The sequence below is a fragment of the Oncorhynchus masou genome, unplaced genomic scaffold, assembly GCF_036934945.1.
Source record: "Oncorhynchus masou masou isolate Uvic2021 unplaced genomic scaffold, UVic_Omas_1.1 unplaced_scaffold_1781, whole genome shotgun sequence".
Taxonomy (NCBI): Eukaryota; Metazoa; Chordata; class Actinopteri; order Salmoniformes; family Salmonidae; genus Oncorhynchus; species Oncorhynchus masou.
The window spans coordinates 45,170-60,169 of NW_027007998.1; the positions used below are offsets into that span (position 1 = coordinate 45,170).

Consider the following 15,000-nt stretch of genomic DNA (forward strand, 5'->3'; position numbering starts at 1 on the left):
AAGACCACATTTACATTTGGCTATACTTAAACTCTTTAACATCATCCTCAGCTCTGGCATCTTCCCCAATATTTGGAACCAAGGACTGATCACCCCAATCCACAAAAGTGGAGACAAATTTGACCCCAATAACTGCCGTGAGATATGCGCCAACAGTAACCTTGGGAAAATCCTCTGCATTATCATTAACAGCAGACTTGTACATTTCCTTAACATAAACAATGTACTGAACAAATGTCAAATTGGCTTTTTGCCAAATTTCCATACCACAGACCATGTATTCACCCTGCAACCCTTAATTGACAAACAAACCAAAACAAAGGCAAAGTCTTCTCATGAAGACTTTGCCTTTTCTCTTGATTTCAAAAAAGCTTTCGACTCAATTTGGCACGAGGGCCTGCAAATCCAACCAGTGAAGAACAAACACCATTGTTAATGCAATCTATATTTATGTTGATTTATTTTCCCTTTCGTATTTGAACTATTTGCACATCATTACTGTATATAGACATAATATGGCATTTGGAATGCTTTTATTATTTTGGAACTTTTGTAAGTGTAACAGAGGGAGAGACAGAGAGACAGAGAGACAGAGAGACAGAGAGACAGAGAGACAGACAGACAGACAGACGGAGGGAGGAGGAGGGAGGGAGGGAGGGAGGGAGGGAGGGAGGGAGGGAGGGAGGGAGGGAGGGAGGGAGGGAGGGAGGGAGGGAGGGAGGGAGGGAGGGAGGGGAGGGGGGAGGGAGGGAAAAGAGTGAGAGAATTAGACAAAAGGGCTTCTAGAGAAATAAGTGTGCCTGTACATTTCACAGTCAACTGGAGCCTATTATTTGACACAACACCAATGGAACACCAATGGAACTTGTATCACACTCTCTCTCTCTCTTTCAGAGAAACAGCCTTTCTCCCTACAGGAGGTATTTGGTACTACACTTCTCATCGTTGGCTCCTTCCTTCCATAATTGCTAATTTTTTCTTCTTAACAGCCCCCTGCTGTGAGGAGAATTCCCTTCCATAACCACCACAGACAACAGACTCCTATAAATCCATCATTAACCGCCTATCATGGCTCATTCTTTCTCTCCAATTCAGTAATTTATTTTCTTCTTTTAGGTGGTGAATATCAAAAAGAAACTGAAGAAAAAGAAATATGTTAATTCAGGAACGGTGAGCCTTTCCACCTCTCTTTCTGTCTCCTCCCCTCTCTTCTTGTCTCCTCCCCTTTCCCCCACTCTTCCTGTCTCCTCCCCTCTCTTCTTGTCTCCTCCCCCTTTCCCCCACTCTTCCTGTCTCCTCCCCTCTTCCTGTCTCCTCCCTACTTTTCCTGTCTCCTACCCTCTCTTCTTGTCTCCTCCCCTCTCTTCCTGTCTCCTCCCCTCTCTTCTTGTCTCCTCCCCCTTTCCCCCTCTCTTCCTGTCTCCTCCCTTCTCTTCTTGTCTCTTCCCCTCTCTTCTTGTCTCCTCCCCCTTTCCCCCTCTCGTCCTGTCTCCTCTCCTCTCTTCTTGTCTCCTCCCCTCTCTTCTTGTCTCCTCCCCCTTTCCCCCTCTCTTCCTGTCTCCTCCGCCCTCTTTTTGTCTCCTCCCTCTCTTCCTGTCTCCTCCCTTTCCCTCTCTTCCTGTCTCCTCCCCCTTTCCCCCTCTCTTCCTGTCTCCTCCCTGCCTCCTTTCCTCTGTTCTTCTTCTTCTCCTTCCGTTAATTATGATAATAATGAAAGCTTTCTTAGATGGTTTTCTTCTCTAGTCTGTTGAAATTAGCAGGAATATCAAACACAGGCAAGTTTGTCTCATTAACTGGTATCTCTTCTCTTCTCTCTCTCTCTCTCTCTCTCTCTCTCTCTCTCTCTCTCTCTCTGTCTCTCTCTGTCTCTCTCTCTCTCTGTCTGTCTCTCTCTGTCTCTCTCTCTCTCTCTCTCTCTCTCTCTCTCTCTCTCTCTCTCTCTCTCTGTCTCTCTCTCCTTCCTGTTAATTAAAACTGTAGAAAGAGAAAGGAATGGAAAACTTTTCTCTGTTCGCTGCATCTGTCCATAGACATTAGACAATAGTTGCCATCTCTGTCAGAGAAACACACAGAGCAGAGCCCTGAGTTCTAAGAGCCAGCCAGCTAGTGTGGTGACAGATGGAGGGAGGTAGTCGAGGGCGGAGGAGGAAAGGGGGTAGAGTGAAGGAATTCAGAGGATGTAAAGAAAATACAACTTAGTTAGAGCAGTGATTGAACGAGAGAGGTGTTCTTGAACAAAGAGAGCAGCAGAGAATCGTGGGAGGAAGGAGCGAAAGAGAGTAAGGAAAGAAGGAAGGAAGGAAGGATATGAAAGTCTCCTCACACTCCAGGGGAGGTCAGAGTGTGGGAGTAGTGTAGCAGCTATGTGATGTCGGCTCACTACCGTGACTGATTACAGGCGCCAGCTCCCTCGTTCCCATCCGCCTCTGTCTTTCTCTGTTTCTCAATCTCTCTCTCTCCTCTCGCTATCCCTTTTTCATAATCTCTTTCTCAATCTCTCTCTCCTCTCTCTATCCCTTTTTCATAATCTCTTTCTCAATCTCTCTCTCATCCTCTCTCTATCCCTTTTTCATAATCTCTTTCTCAATCTCTCTCTCATCCTCTCTCTATCCCTTTTTCATAATCTCTTTCTCAATCTCTCTCTCTCTCTCTCTATCCCTTTTTCATAATCTCTTTCTCAATCTCTCTCATCCTCTCTCTATCCCTTTTTCATAATCTCTCTCTCCCTCTTTCTCAAACTCTCTATCTCATCCTCTCTCTATCCCTTTTTCATAATCTCTCTCTCACTCTTTCTCAATCTCTCTCATCCTCTCTCTATCCATTTTTCATAATCTCTCTCTCCCCTCTTTCTCAAAATCTCTATCTCATCCTCTCTCTATCCCTTTTTCATAATCTCTCTCACTCTTTTTCAATCTCTCTCTCATACCTTCTCTCTCCAAAACACCAAAACGGAGCTGTAGAAATGAATCTCATCTGTTCTCTTGCTTAAACTTGTCTCTCTCCTCTCCTCTCCCCCTCTCTCTCGTCTCTCTGTAGTAATGAACTCATCAGTCGTGTCAGTGCTGACAGTAGCTAGCTTGCGCAAAGGCCCACGTCTTGTTTCAGGATGAGGAGTATGATGTGATTAGCCGGTTGGCTAGCATTGCTGTCTGAGTGAACATGCTGCCTGTGTGTGTGTGTGTGTGTGTGTGTGTGTGTGTGTGTGTGTGTGTGTGTGTGTGTGTGTGTGTGTGTGTGTGTGTGTGTGTGTGTGTGTGTGTGTGTGTGTGTGTGTGTGTGTGTGTGTGTGTGTGTGTGTGTGTGTGTGTGTGTGTGTGTGTGTGTGTGTGTGTGTGTGTGTGTGTGTGTCTCTATGATCTTGAGTGTTCTGTGTATCTAAATGTGTAGGTGTGTAATGGAGTTTGACTTGTTGTAACATTCACTGTCTGTGAGTGTTGTGTGCTGTGTGTCTGTGTAACCTGGATGTGAATGGATACTGAGGTCTTGTGTTTTCTCTCCCAGGTGACCCTCCTCTCTTCTCTGTGGAATCAGAGTGCACATTCCTGGACTTCATCAAGGGAGGGTGAGTGGGAACATTACACTGTGTGTGTGTGTGTGTGTGTGTGTGTGTGTGTGTGTGTGTGTGTGTGTGTGTGTGTGTGTCCCCTCTGCTCCCATCGAACATCTCACAGCATCTTACATCTCACAGCATCTTACATCTCACAGCATCTTATGTCTCACACAGCATCTTATGTCTCACAGCATCTTACAGCATCTTACATCTCACAGCCTAGCCTGGCATAAGTCTATATCTACACAGCCTGGCATAAAGCCTATATCTACACAGCCTGGCATAAGTCTATATCTACACAGCCTGGCATAAAGCCTATATCTACACAGCCTGCCATAAGTCTATATATCTACACAGCCTGGCATAAAGCCTATATCTACACAGCCTGGCATATCAGCCTGGCAGTATATCTACACAGCCTGACATAAAGCCTCTACACAGCCTGGCCTATAAGCCTGACATATATCTACACAGCCTGGCATAAAGCATATCTACACAGCCTGACATAAAGCCCATATCTACACAGCCTGGCATAAAGCCTATATCTACACAGCCTGGCATAAGTCTATATATCTACACAGCCTGGCATAAAGCCTATATCTACACAGCCTGGCATAAAGCCTATATCTACACTGCCTGGCATAAAGCCTATATCTACACAGCCTGACATAAAGCCTATATCTACACAGCCTGGCATAAAGCCCATATCTACACAGCCTGGCATGAAGCCTATATCTACACAGCCTGGCATAAAGCCCATATCTACGCAGCCTGGCATGAAGCCCATATCTACACAGCCTGGCATGAAGCCTATATCTACACAGCCTGGCATAAAGTCTATATATCTACACAGCCTGGCATAAAGCCTATATCTACACAGCCTGGCATAAGTCTATATATCTACACAGCCTGGCATGAAGCCTATATCTACACAGCCTGGCATAAAGCCTATATCTACACAGCCTGGCATAAGTCTGTATATCTACACAGCCTGGTGAAAGCCTATATCTACACAGCCTGGCATAAAGCCTATATCTACACAGCCTGGCATAAAGCCCATATCTACACAGCCTGGCATAAGTCTATATATCTACACAGCCTGGCATAAGTCTTATATCTACACAGCCTGGCATAAAGTCCATATCTACACAGCCTGGCATAAGTCTTATATCTACACAGCCTGGCATAAGTCTATATATCTACACAGCCTGGCATAAAGCCTATATCTACACAGCCTGGCATAAGTCTATATATCTACACAGCCTGGCATAAGTCTATATCTACACAGCCTGGCATAAAGCCTATATCTACACAGCCTGGCATAAGTCTGTATATCTACACAGCCTGGCATAAAGCCTATATCTACACAGCCTGGCATAAAGCCTATATCTACACAGCCTGGCATAAAGCCTATATCTACACAGCCTGGCATAAGTCTGTATATCTACACAGCCTGGCATAAAGCCTATATCTACACAGCCTGGCATAAAGCCTATATCTACACAGCCTGGCATAAAGCCTATATCTACACAGCCTGGCATAAAGCCTCTACACAGCCTGGCATAAAGCCTATATCTACACAGCCTGGCATAAGTCTATATCTACACAGCCTGGCATAAAGCCTATATCTACACAGCCTGGCATAAAGTCTATATCTACACAGCCTGGCATAAAGCCTATATCTACACAGCCTGGCATAAGTCTGTATATCTACACAGCCTGGCATAAAAATCAACAGCCTGGATAAAGCACACTCATCTTACACAGCCTGGCATAAAGCATATCTACACAGCCTGGTATATAAACAACAGATTCTACACACTCATCTTAATGTATTGAGATTGACAGACTTTGCCATGGTGGTGAAGCGTCCCTTTTAGCAATTGAGGACAACGCTTTGATCACAGACAGAGAGATGATACTTCAGAGGTTTCAGGGATTTTCAGATGCAGCAGATTTGACAGAGTTGACAAGTATGACAGATCTCACTGACACCCTTCAGCTTTAGTGTGTTGACGGTCAGTAGCCCTTCAGCTTTGGTGTGTTGACGGTATATCAGTAGCCCTTCAGCTTTGGTGTGTTGACGGTCAGTAGCCCTTCAGCTCGTGTTGACAGCCGGTAGCCCATCAGTTTGGGTGTGTTGACAGTCAGTAGCCCTTCAGCTTGTGTGTTGACAGCCGGTAGCCCATCAGTTTGGGTGTGTTGACGGTCAGTAGCCCTTCAGCTTTAGTGTGTTGACAGTCAGTAGCCCTTCAGCTTTGGTGTGTTGACGGTCAGTAGCCCTTCAGCTTTGGTGTGTTGATGGTCAGTAGCCCTTCAGCTCGTGTGTTGACAGCCGGTAGCCCATCAGTTTGGGTGTGTTGACAGTCAGTAGCCCTTCAGCTTTAGTGTGTTGACAGTCAGTAGCCCTTCAGCTTTGTTGTGTTGATGGTCAGTAGCCCTTCAGCTCGTGTCAGTAGCCCTTCAGCTTTAGTGTGTTGACGGTCAGTAGCCCTTCAGCTTTAGTGTGTTGACGGTCAGTAGCCCTTCAGCTTTAGTGTGTTGACGGTCAGTAGCCCTTCAGCTTTAGTGTGTTGACAGTTAGTAGCCCTTCAGCTTTGGTGTGTTGACAGTCAGTAGCCCTTCAGCTTTAGTGTGTTGACAGTTAGTAGCCCTTCAGCTTTAGTGTGTTGACAGTCAGTAGCCCTTCAGCTTTAGTGTGTTGACAGTCAGTAGCCCTTCAGCTTTAGTATGTTGACAGTCAGTAGCCCTTCAGTTTGGGTGTGTTGACAGTCAGTAGCCCTTCAGTTTGGGTGTGTTGACAGTCAGTAGCCCTTCAGTTTGGGTGTGTTGACAGTCAGTAGCCCTTCAGTTTGGGTGTGTTGACAGTCAGTAGCCCTTCAGTTTGGGTGTGTTGACAGTCAGTAGCCCTTCAGCTTTAGTATGTTGACAGTCAGTAGCCCTTCAGTTTGGGTGTGTTGACAGTCAGTAGCCCTTCAGTTTGGGTGTGTTGACAGTCAGTAGCCCTTCAGTTTGGGTGTGTTGACAGTCAGTAGCCCTTCAGTTTGGGTGTGTTGACAGTCAGTAGCCCTTCAGTTTGGGTGTGTTGACAGTCAGTAGCCCTTCAGTTTGGGTGTGTTGACAGTCAGTAGCCCTTCAGTTTGGGTGTGTTGACAGCCGGTAGCCCTTCAGTTTGGGTGTGTTGACAGTCAGTAGCCCTTCAGTTTGGGTGTGTTGACAGTCAGTAGCCCTTCAGTTTGGGTGTGTTGACAGTCAGTAGCCCTTCAGTTTGGGTGTGTTGACAGCCGGTAGCCCTTCAGTTTGGGTGTGTTGACAGTCAGTAGCCCTTCAGTTTGGGTGTGTTGACAGCCGGTAGCCCTTCAGTTTGGGTGTGTTGACAGTTAGTAGCCCTTCAGCTTTAGTGTGTTGACAGCCGGCAGCCCTTCAGTTTGGGTGTGTTGACAGCAGGTAGCCCTTCAGCTTTAATGTGTTGACAGCCGGTAGCCCTTCAGTTTGGGTGTGTTGGGTGTGCTGTAACAGGAGTAATGACATGTTCAAGATGAAACATTATCTGATCTTTTCTGGGGAATGAAAGTTGACACAAATTCCTAGGATGAGATGCAGGATTGGTCTATCTACACTTCAAACTGAATAACTTAACTTCAGAAAAAGGTACTCTTCCCAGAGATCTCTCTCTCTCTCTGTCTATCACACCCCCTGTCTCTTTCTATCTCTCTCTCTCTCTCTCTCTATCACACCCCCTGTCTCTTTCTATCTCTCTTTCTGTTTCACTCTCTCTCTATCACACCCCCTGTCTCTTTCTATCTCGCTTTCTGTTTCACTCTCTCTCTCTCTCTATCACACCTCCTGTCTCTTTCTATCTCTCTCTCTCTCTCTCTATCACACCCCCTGTCTCTTTCTATCTCACTTTCTGTTTCACTCTCTCTCTATCACACCCCCTGTCTCTTTCTATCTCACTTTCTGTTTCACTCTCTCATCACACCCCCTGTCTCTTTCTATCTTACTTTCTGTTTCACTCTCTCATCACACCCCCTGTCTCTTTCTATCTCACTTTCTGTTTCTCTCTGTCTCTCTCTCTCTCTCTCTCTCTCTCTCTCTCTCTCTCGCTATCACCCCCCCTCTCTCTCTCTCTCTCTCTCTCTATCACACCCCCTGTCTCTCGCTCTCTCTCAGTCTCACTCTCAAAATCTTTCACATTGACTGTAATGGTCGTTCCATACAGGATCACAGTAAATGACTGTAATGATGTGTGCTGAGAGTCGGGAGGCAAGTTCAGGGAGTGAGTGTTTTCATAAATAAACAGAACACAATACAAAAAACGAACAACGCACAGACAAGAAACTGAAACAGCGATGCCTGGGGAAGAACCAAAGGGAGTGACAGACATAGGGAAGGAACCAAAGGGAGTGACATACATAGGGAAGGAACCAAAGGGAGTGACATACAGTGCCTTGCGAAAGTATTCGGCCCCCTTGAACTTTGCGACATTTTGCCACATTTCAGGCTTCAAACATAAAGATATAAAACTGTATTTTTTTGTGATGAATCAACAACAAGTGGGACACAATCATGAAGTGGAACGACATTTATTGGATATTTCAAACTTTTTTAACAAATCAAAAACTGAAAAATTGGGCGTGCAAAATTATTCAGCCCCTTTACTTTCAGTGCAGCAAACTCTCTCCAGAAGTTCAGTGAGGATCTCTGAATGATCCAATGTTGACCTAAATAACTAATTATGATAAATACAATCCACCTGTGTGTAATCAAGTCTCCGTATAAATGCACCTGCACTGTGATAGTCTCAGAGGTCCGTTAAAAGAGCAGAGAGCATCATGAAGAACAAGGAACACACCAGGCAGGTCCGAGATACTGTTGTGAAGAAGTTTAAAGCCGGATTTGGATACAAAAAGATTTCCCAAGCTTTAAACATCCCAAGGAGCACTGTGCAAGCGATAATATTGAAATGGAAGGAGTATCAGACCACTGCAAATCTACCAAGACCTGGCCGTCCCTCTAAACTTTCAGCTCATACAAGGAGAAGATTGATCAGAGATGCAGCCAAGAGGCCCATGATCACTCTGGATGAACTGCAGAGATCTACAGCTGAGGTGGGAGACTCTGTCCATAGGACAACAATCAGTCGTATATTGCACAAATCTGGCCTTTATGGAAGAGTGGCGAGAAGAAAGCCATTTCTTAAAGATATCCATAAAAAGTGTTGTTTAAAGTTTGCCACAAGCCACCTGGGAGACACACCAAACATGTGGAAGAAGGTGCTCTGGTCAGATGAAACCAAAATTGATCTTTTTGGCAACAATGAGAACTGAAAACTGCTGTTCACAAATGCTCTCCATCCAACCTCACTAAGCTCGAGCTGTTTTGCAAGGAGGAATGGGAAAACATTTCAGTCTCTCGATGTGCAAAACTGATAGAGACATACCCCAAGCGACTTACAGCTGTAATCGCAGCAAAAGGTGGCGCTACAAAGTATTAACTTAAGGGGGCTGAATAATTTTGCACGCCCAATTTTTCAGTTTTTGATTTGTTAAAAAAGTTTGAAATATCCAATAAATGTCGTTCCACTTCATGATTTTGTCCCACTTGTTGTTGATTCTTCACAAAAAATACAGTTTTATATCTTTATGTTTGAAGCCTGAAATGTGGCAAAAGGTCGCAAAGTTCAAGGGTGCCGAATACTTTCGCAAGGCACTGTATATAGGGAAGGAACCAAAGGGAGTGACAGACATAGGGAAGGAACCAAAGGGAGTGACAGACATAGGGAAGGAACCAAAGGGAGTGAAAGACATAGTGAAGGAACCAAAGGGAGTGACATACATAGGGAAGGTAATCAGGGAAGTGATGGAGTCCAGGTGAGTCTGATGACGCTCAAGTGCTCGTAACAACGGTGACAGGTGTGATCCCTAACGAGCAGCCTGGTGACCTAGACGCCGGAGTGACTCGAGGCCGGTACCCCTTCCCCGGCGCGTTCAGCTCCAGCCGCAGGACGCCAACCAAAGGGACAATCCCATGGATCAGGAGCGGACCGGTCACCCTTGCTGATGCACGGGAACCTGACGCCGGCTTGGGTGCGGGAACTTGACAGACCGGCTGAGGCAAGGGAACTTGACAGACCGGCTGAGGCAAGGGAGCCTGACAGACCGGCTGAGGCAAGGGAGCCTGACAGACCGGCTGGGGCACGGAACCTGACAGCCCGGCTGGGGCACGGGAACCTGACAGACCGGCTGGGGCGCTGGAACGCTGTTGCGCATTCTTCACCACATTGTTTGTGTGGAGGGAACCATTTCAGATCATCAGTGATGTGTACGCCGAGAAACTTGAAGCTTTTCAGCTTTTCCACTGTCTATAGTCCTCCAACAGTCTAATTGGGTTAGGATTCTGTTTCTCTATAGTGCTCCAGCAGTCTAATTGGATTAGGATTCTGTTTCTCTATAGTGCTCCAGCAGTCTATTTGGGTTAGGATTCTGTTTCTCTATAGTGCTCCAGCAGTCTATTTGGGTTAGGATTCTGTTTATCTATAGTGCTCCAGCAGTCTAATTGGGTTAGGATTCTGTTTCTCTATATTGCTCCAGCAGTCTATTTGGGTTAGGATTCTGTTTATCTATAGTGCTCCAGCAGTCTAATTGGGTTAGGATTCTGTTTCTCTATATTGCTCCAGCAGTCTATTTGGGTTAGGATTCTGTTTATCTATAGTGCTCCAGCAGTCTATTTGGGTTAGGATTCTGTTCTGCCTAATTGCTTGTTATCCACCACTGGACCCCTGGACCTCCCCCACCCTCTCACCCCTCTCCCTCTTCGCCTCACCCCCCTTGCCTCCCTCTTCCTCTTGCCCTTCTCCCCCTTCACCTAATGTGTGTGTGTGTGCGTGCGTGTGTGTGTGTGCGTTTGTGCGTGCGTGTGTCTGTATGTGTGTGTATGTGCGTGTGTGTGTGTAAGTGTGTGTGTGTGTGTGTGTGTGTGTGTGTGTGTGTGTGTGTGTGTGTGTGTGTGTGTGTGTGTGTGTGTGTGTGTGTGTGTGCGTGCGTGCGTGTGTGTGCGTGCGTGGTGTGTGTGTGTGTGTGTGTGTGTGTGTGTGTGTGTAGAAGATCTTGAGTGTTCTGTGTATCTTAATGTGTAGGTGTGTAATGGAGTTTGACTTGTTGTAACATTCACTCTCCATCCCCTGTTCAGGACCCAAATAAATTTCACTGTGGCCATTGATTTCACCGCGTCTAATGGTGAGTGATTATAAAACCTGTGTACATGAAAGGGCAAGAATGAATGGTGAAAGAGAGAGAGAGAGAGAGAGAGAGAGAGAGAGAGAGAGAGAGAGAGAGAGAGAGAGAGAGAGAGAGAGAGAGAGAGAGAGAGAGAGAGAGAGAGAGAGATGCACACTCAAAACCTGTGAGAGTTTCCTTCTGGCCCATGGTCAATACCACCATGCTGTGCCCCCAACTGGTAGAGTCAGAGCCCAAATGGCGCCCCATTCCCCTATCTCTCTGGTCAAAAGTAGTTCACTATAAAGGGAATATGGTGCCATTTGGAACGCAGAACTTCCCACAGGCTAAAAGCCCACACTTAATTGTAATCACTCCACTTAATGTAGTTAGTTTATTCTTAGAGCCTCTAGAAGTGTATTTCTGTTTCCTACCATTCCATTGTGTGATGGGGTTGGTGAGAGCAGGCCATAGTTCATCTCTGAGGGGTTGAAGAGTGGAAGAGTTCTGAATCGTTGTTGTTTTGAGCTGCGTTATGGTTAGGGGTTAGGGTTGAACTGGGATGTGGACATGAATTTAAGGTTAGTTGAAGCTAAATTCCAGACCCCCTTCCTCACCAATGGACAACGTGATCATATATTGACCTCTGCCCTTTGCGCCCTCCCTAGGTAACCCGTCCCAGTCCACCTCCCTCCACTACATGAACCCGTACCAGATGAATGCCTATGCCATGGCCCTGAAGGCTGTAGGGGAGATCATCCAGGACTATGACAGTGACAAGATGTTCCCTGCTCTGGGGTTCGGAGCCAAGCTGCCCCCTGATGGACAGGTCTCACACGAGTTCCCTCTGGTGAGTCAAACACAGAGCTCTTTCTGGTCGCTTGGCACTGAACTGAAATTGACTTAACTGGACTGAACTGAACTGAACTGAAGTAGACTGAACTGGAATAAACTGGACTAAATTGAAATGGAATGAACTAAACTGGACTAAACTGAAATAGACTGAACTGGACTGAACTGGATTAAACTGAAATGGACTAAACTGAACTGGACTGAACTGAACTGGACTGAACTGGACTGGACTGAACTGAACTGGACTGAACTGAAATGGACTGAAATGAACTGAACTGAACTAAACTGGACTAAATTGAAATGGACTGAACTGAAATGAACTGAACTGAACTAAACTGGACTAAACTGAAATAGACTGAACTGAAATGGACTGAACTAAACTGGACTAAACTGGACTGGACTCAACTGAAATGGACTGAACTGAAATGGACTTTAATAAATGGATCACTAGACACTTTAAATAACGCCCCTTTAAATAATGTTTACATATCTTACATTACTCATCTCATATGTATATATTGTATTTTATACCATCTACTGCATCTTGCCTATATCACTCATCCATATATGTATATGTACATATTCTTACTCCATCCACATTTACATTTACATTTAAGACATTTGGCAGACGCTCTTATCCAGAGCGACTTACCATCCCTTTAGATTTGTGTGTATTAGGTAGTTGTTGAGGAAATGCTAGATGACTTGTTAGATTTTTGTATATAAGGTAGTTGTTGGGGAATTGTTAGATTACTTGTTAGATATTACTGCACTGTCGGAACTAGAAGCACAAGCATTTCGCTACACTCGCATTAACATTTACTGACCATGTGTATGTGACCAATAACATCTGCTAACCATGTGTATGTGACCAATAACATCTGCTGACCATGTGTATGTGACCAATAACATCTGCTAACCATGTGTATGTGACCAATAACATCTGCTGACCATGTGTATGTGACCAATAACATCTGCTGACCATGTGTATGTGACCAATAACATCTGCTGACCATGTGTATGTGACCAATAACATCTGCTGACTTTGTGTATGTGACCAATAACATCTGCTGACCATGTGTATGTGACCAATAACATCTGCTGACCATGTGTATGTGACCAATAACATCTGCTGACCATGTGTATGTGACCAATAACATCTGCTGACCATGTGTATGTGACCACTAACATCTGCTAACCATGTGTATGTGACCAATAACATCTGCTGACCATGCGTATGTGGCCAATAACATTTTATTTGATGTGATTTTTACTTACCACATTCAGCTAATGATGTCCACTCCAGAAAGAAGATATTGATTGACTAAATACAAGAGATTAGACCATGTTGATTGTTTCTCCTCTCTAGAACGACAACATAGAGAATGCCTACTGTAATGGTGTAGATTAGGGATGGGCAACGTTGTTTTCATTTTTTTTTTATGTAGGGACTCAGTTGGGGTCTCAACTTACTGTTAAGAGTTAAAATACACCAGGTGCCATTTCAAAATGTGTTTGTGCAGCAGCAGTTTTTCTCTTGATATGTCAGTCACTGGTCGTCACTCAATTAGCCCATGTCGGGTAAAATGTTTTACATTGGTAAGTTAGTCTAGCAGCCAGCTATCTAAACCTGTAGTAATCACTGTCAAATTACCTTCACTCTCACTCAGATATCGTATTAAAAACTGCAAACATTTCTCCCCACTCTATGACAAAATGTGTAGAATTCAGTGGAGGCTCCTCGGCGGAGGCGCTAGCACTGCTAGCTAGCACTGCAGTGCATAAAATGTGGTGATTGGTTCACTCAAAGAGAGACAAAGAATTCATTTAATTTCTTCAAAAATGAAGGAGAAGCAAGAGAGAGCTAGAGAGATACTTATACTGAACAAAAATATAAACGCAACATGCAACAATTTTAAAGATTTTACTGAGTTTGTATTTGTATTTATTAGGGATCCCCATTAGCTGTTGCCAAGTCAGCAGCTACTCTTCCTGGGGTCCAAACACATTAAGACACTTACATCACACATTAAACAAAAGATAAAACAGTAGATCATATAACATTATTACACCACTACATATCTACAGTACAAAATGTACCATACCACCATACTACATTATTTCAATGTACGTGTGTTTAGAGTGCTCGTGTTTGTGTGCGTATGCGCGTGTCTGTACCTGTGTGTGTGTCTCGTCACAGTCCCTGCTGTTCCATAAGGTGTATTTGTATCAGTTTTTAAATCTGATTCTACTGCTGCATCAGTTACCTGATGTGGAATAGAGTTCCATGTAGTCATGGCTCTATGTAGTACTGTGCACCTCCCATAGTCTGTCCTGGACTTGGGGACTGTGAAGAGACCTCTGGTGGCACCTCTTGTGGGGTATGAATGCGTGTCCGAGCTGTGTGTTAGTCGTTTAAACAGACAGCTCGGTGCATTCAGCTTGTCAACACTTTTTACAAAACCAAGTAGCGATGAAGTCGACCTCTCCTCCACTTTGAGCCAGATTGACATGAATATTATTCATATTAGCTCCCTGTGTACATTTGAGGTCCAGCCGTGCTGCCCTGTTCTGAGCCATTTATCATTTTCCTAAGTCCATTTTTGTGGCACCTGACGACACGACTGAACAGTATTCAACCCACTGTTCCTAGGCCGTCATTGTAAATAAGTATTTGTTCTTAATTAACTGACTTGCCTAGTTAAATAAAGGTTACATTAAAATTAAAACAATTGAAAAAAAAATCATCAGGCCCTAATCTATGGATTTAAAAAAATCCCAGATACCTTAAAATAAATGGGCCTCACAATAGGCTTCAGGATCTTATCACGGTATTTCTGTGCATTCAAATTGCCATCGATAAAATGCAATTGTATTGGTTGTCCATAGTTTATGCATGCCCATACCATAACCCCATCGCCACCATGGGGCACTCTGTTCACAATGTTGACATCAGCAAACCACTCGCCCACATGACCATACACATGGTCTGCGGTTGTGAGACTGGATAGACGTACTGCCAAACTCTCTAAAACGATGTTGGAGGCGGCTTATGGTAGAGTAGTTAAACGTCAATTATCTGGCAACAACTCTGGTGGACATCCCTGCAGTCAGCTTGCCAATTGCACACTCCCTCAAAAATTGAGACATCTGGAGCATTGTGTTGCGTGACAAAACTGCACATTTTAGAGTGGCCTTTTATTGTCCCCGGCACAAGGTGCACCTGTGTAATGATCATGCCGTTTAATCAGACCTGTCAGGTGGAGGGATTTTCTTTGCAAAGGACAAATGCTCACCAACAGCGATGTAAAATACATGTGCATATGGAACGTTTCCACTCATGAAACATGGGATCGACACTTTATATATGTTTGTTCTGTG

General features: G+C 44.8%; 1 protein-coding gene across 1 annotated transcript in view; it reads left to right on the forward strand.

Annotated features, from left to right (window-relative positions):
• Positions 1-2,307: 2,307 nt before the first annotated feature.
• Positions 2,308-15,000, forward strand: part of LOC135532242 (copine-5-like) — a 20,273-nt gene continuing 7,580 nt past the window's right edge. The window contains exons 1-4 of the mRNA XM_064959836.1: positions 2,308-2,335; positions 3,502-3,562; positions 10,742-10,788; positions 11,436-11,617. Of these exons, the coding sequence (XP_064815908.1) occupies positions 2,308-2,335; positions 3,502-3,562; positions 10,742-10,788; positions 11,436-11,617 (318 nt within the window). The remainder of the gene's footprint in view (positions 2,336-3,501; positions 3,563-10,741; positions 10,789-11,435; positions 11,618-15,000) is intronic.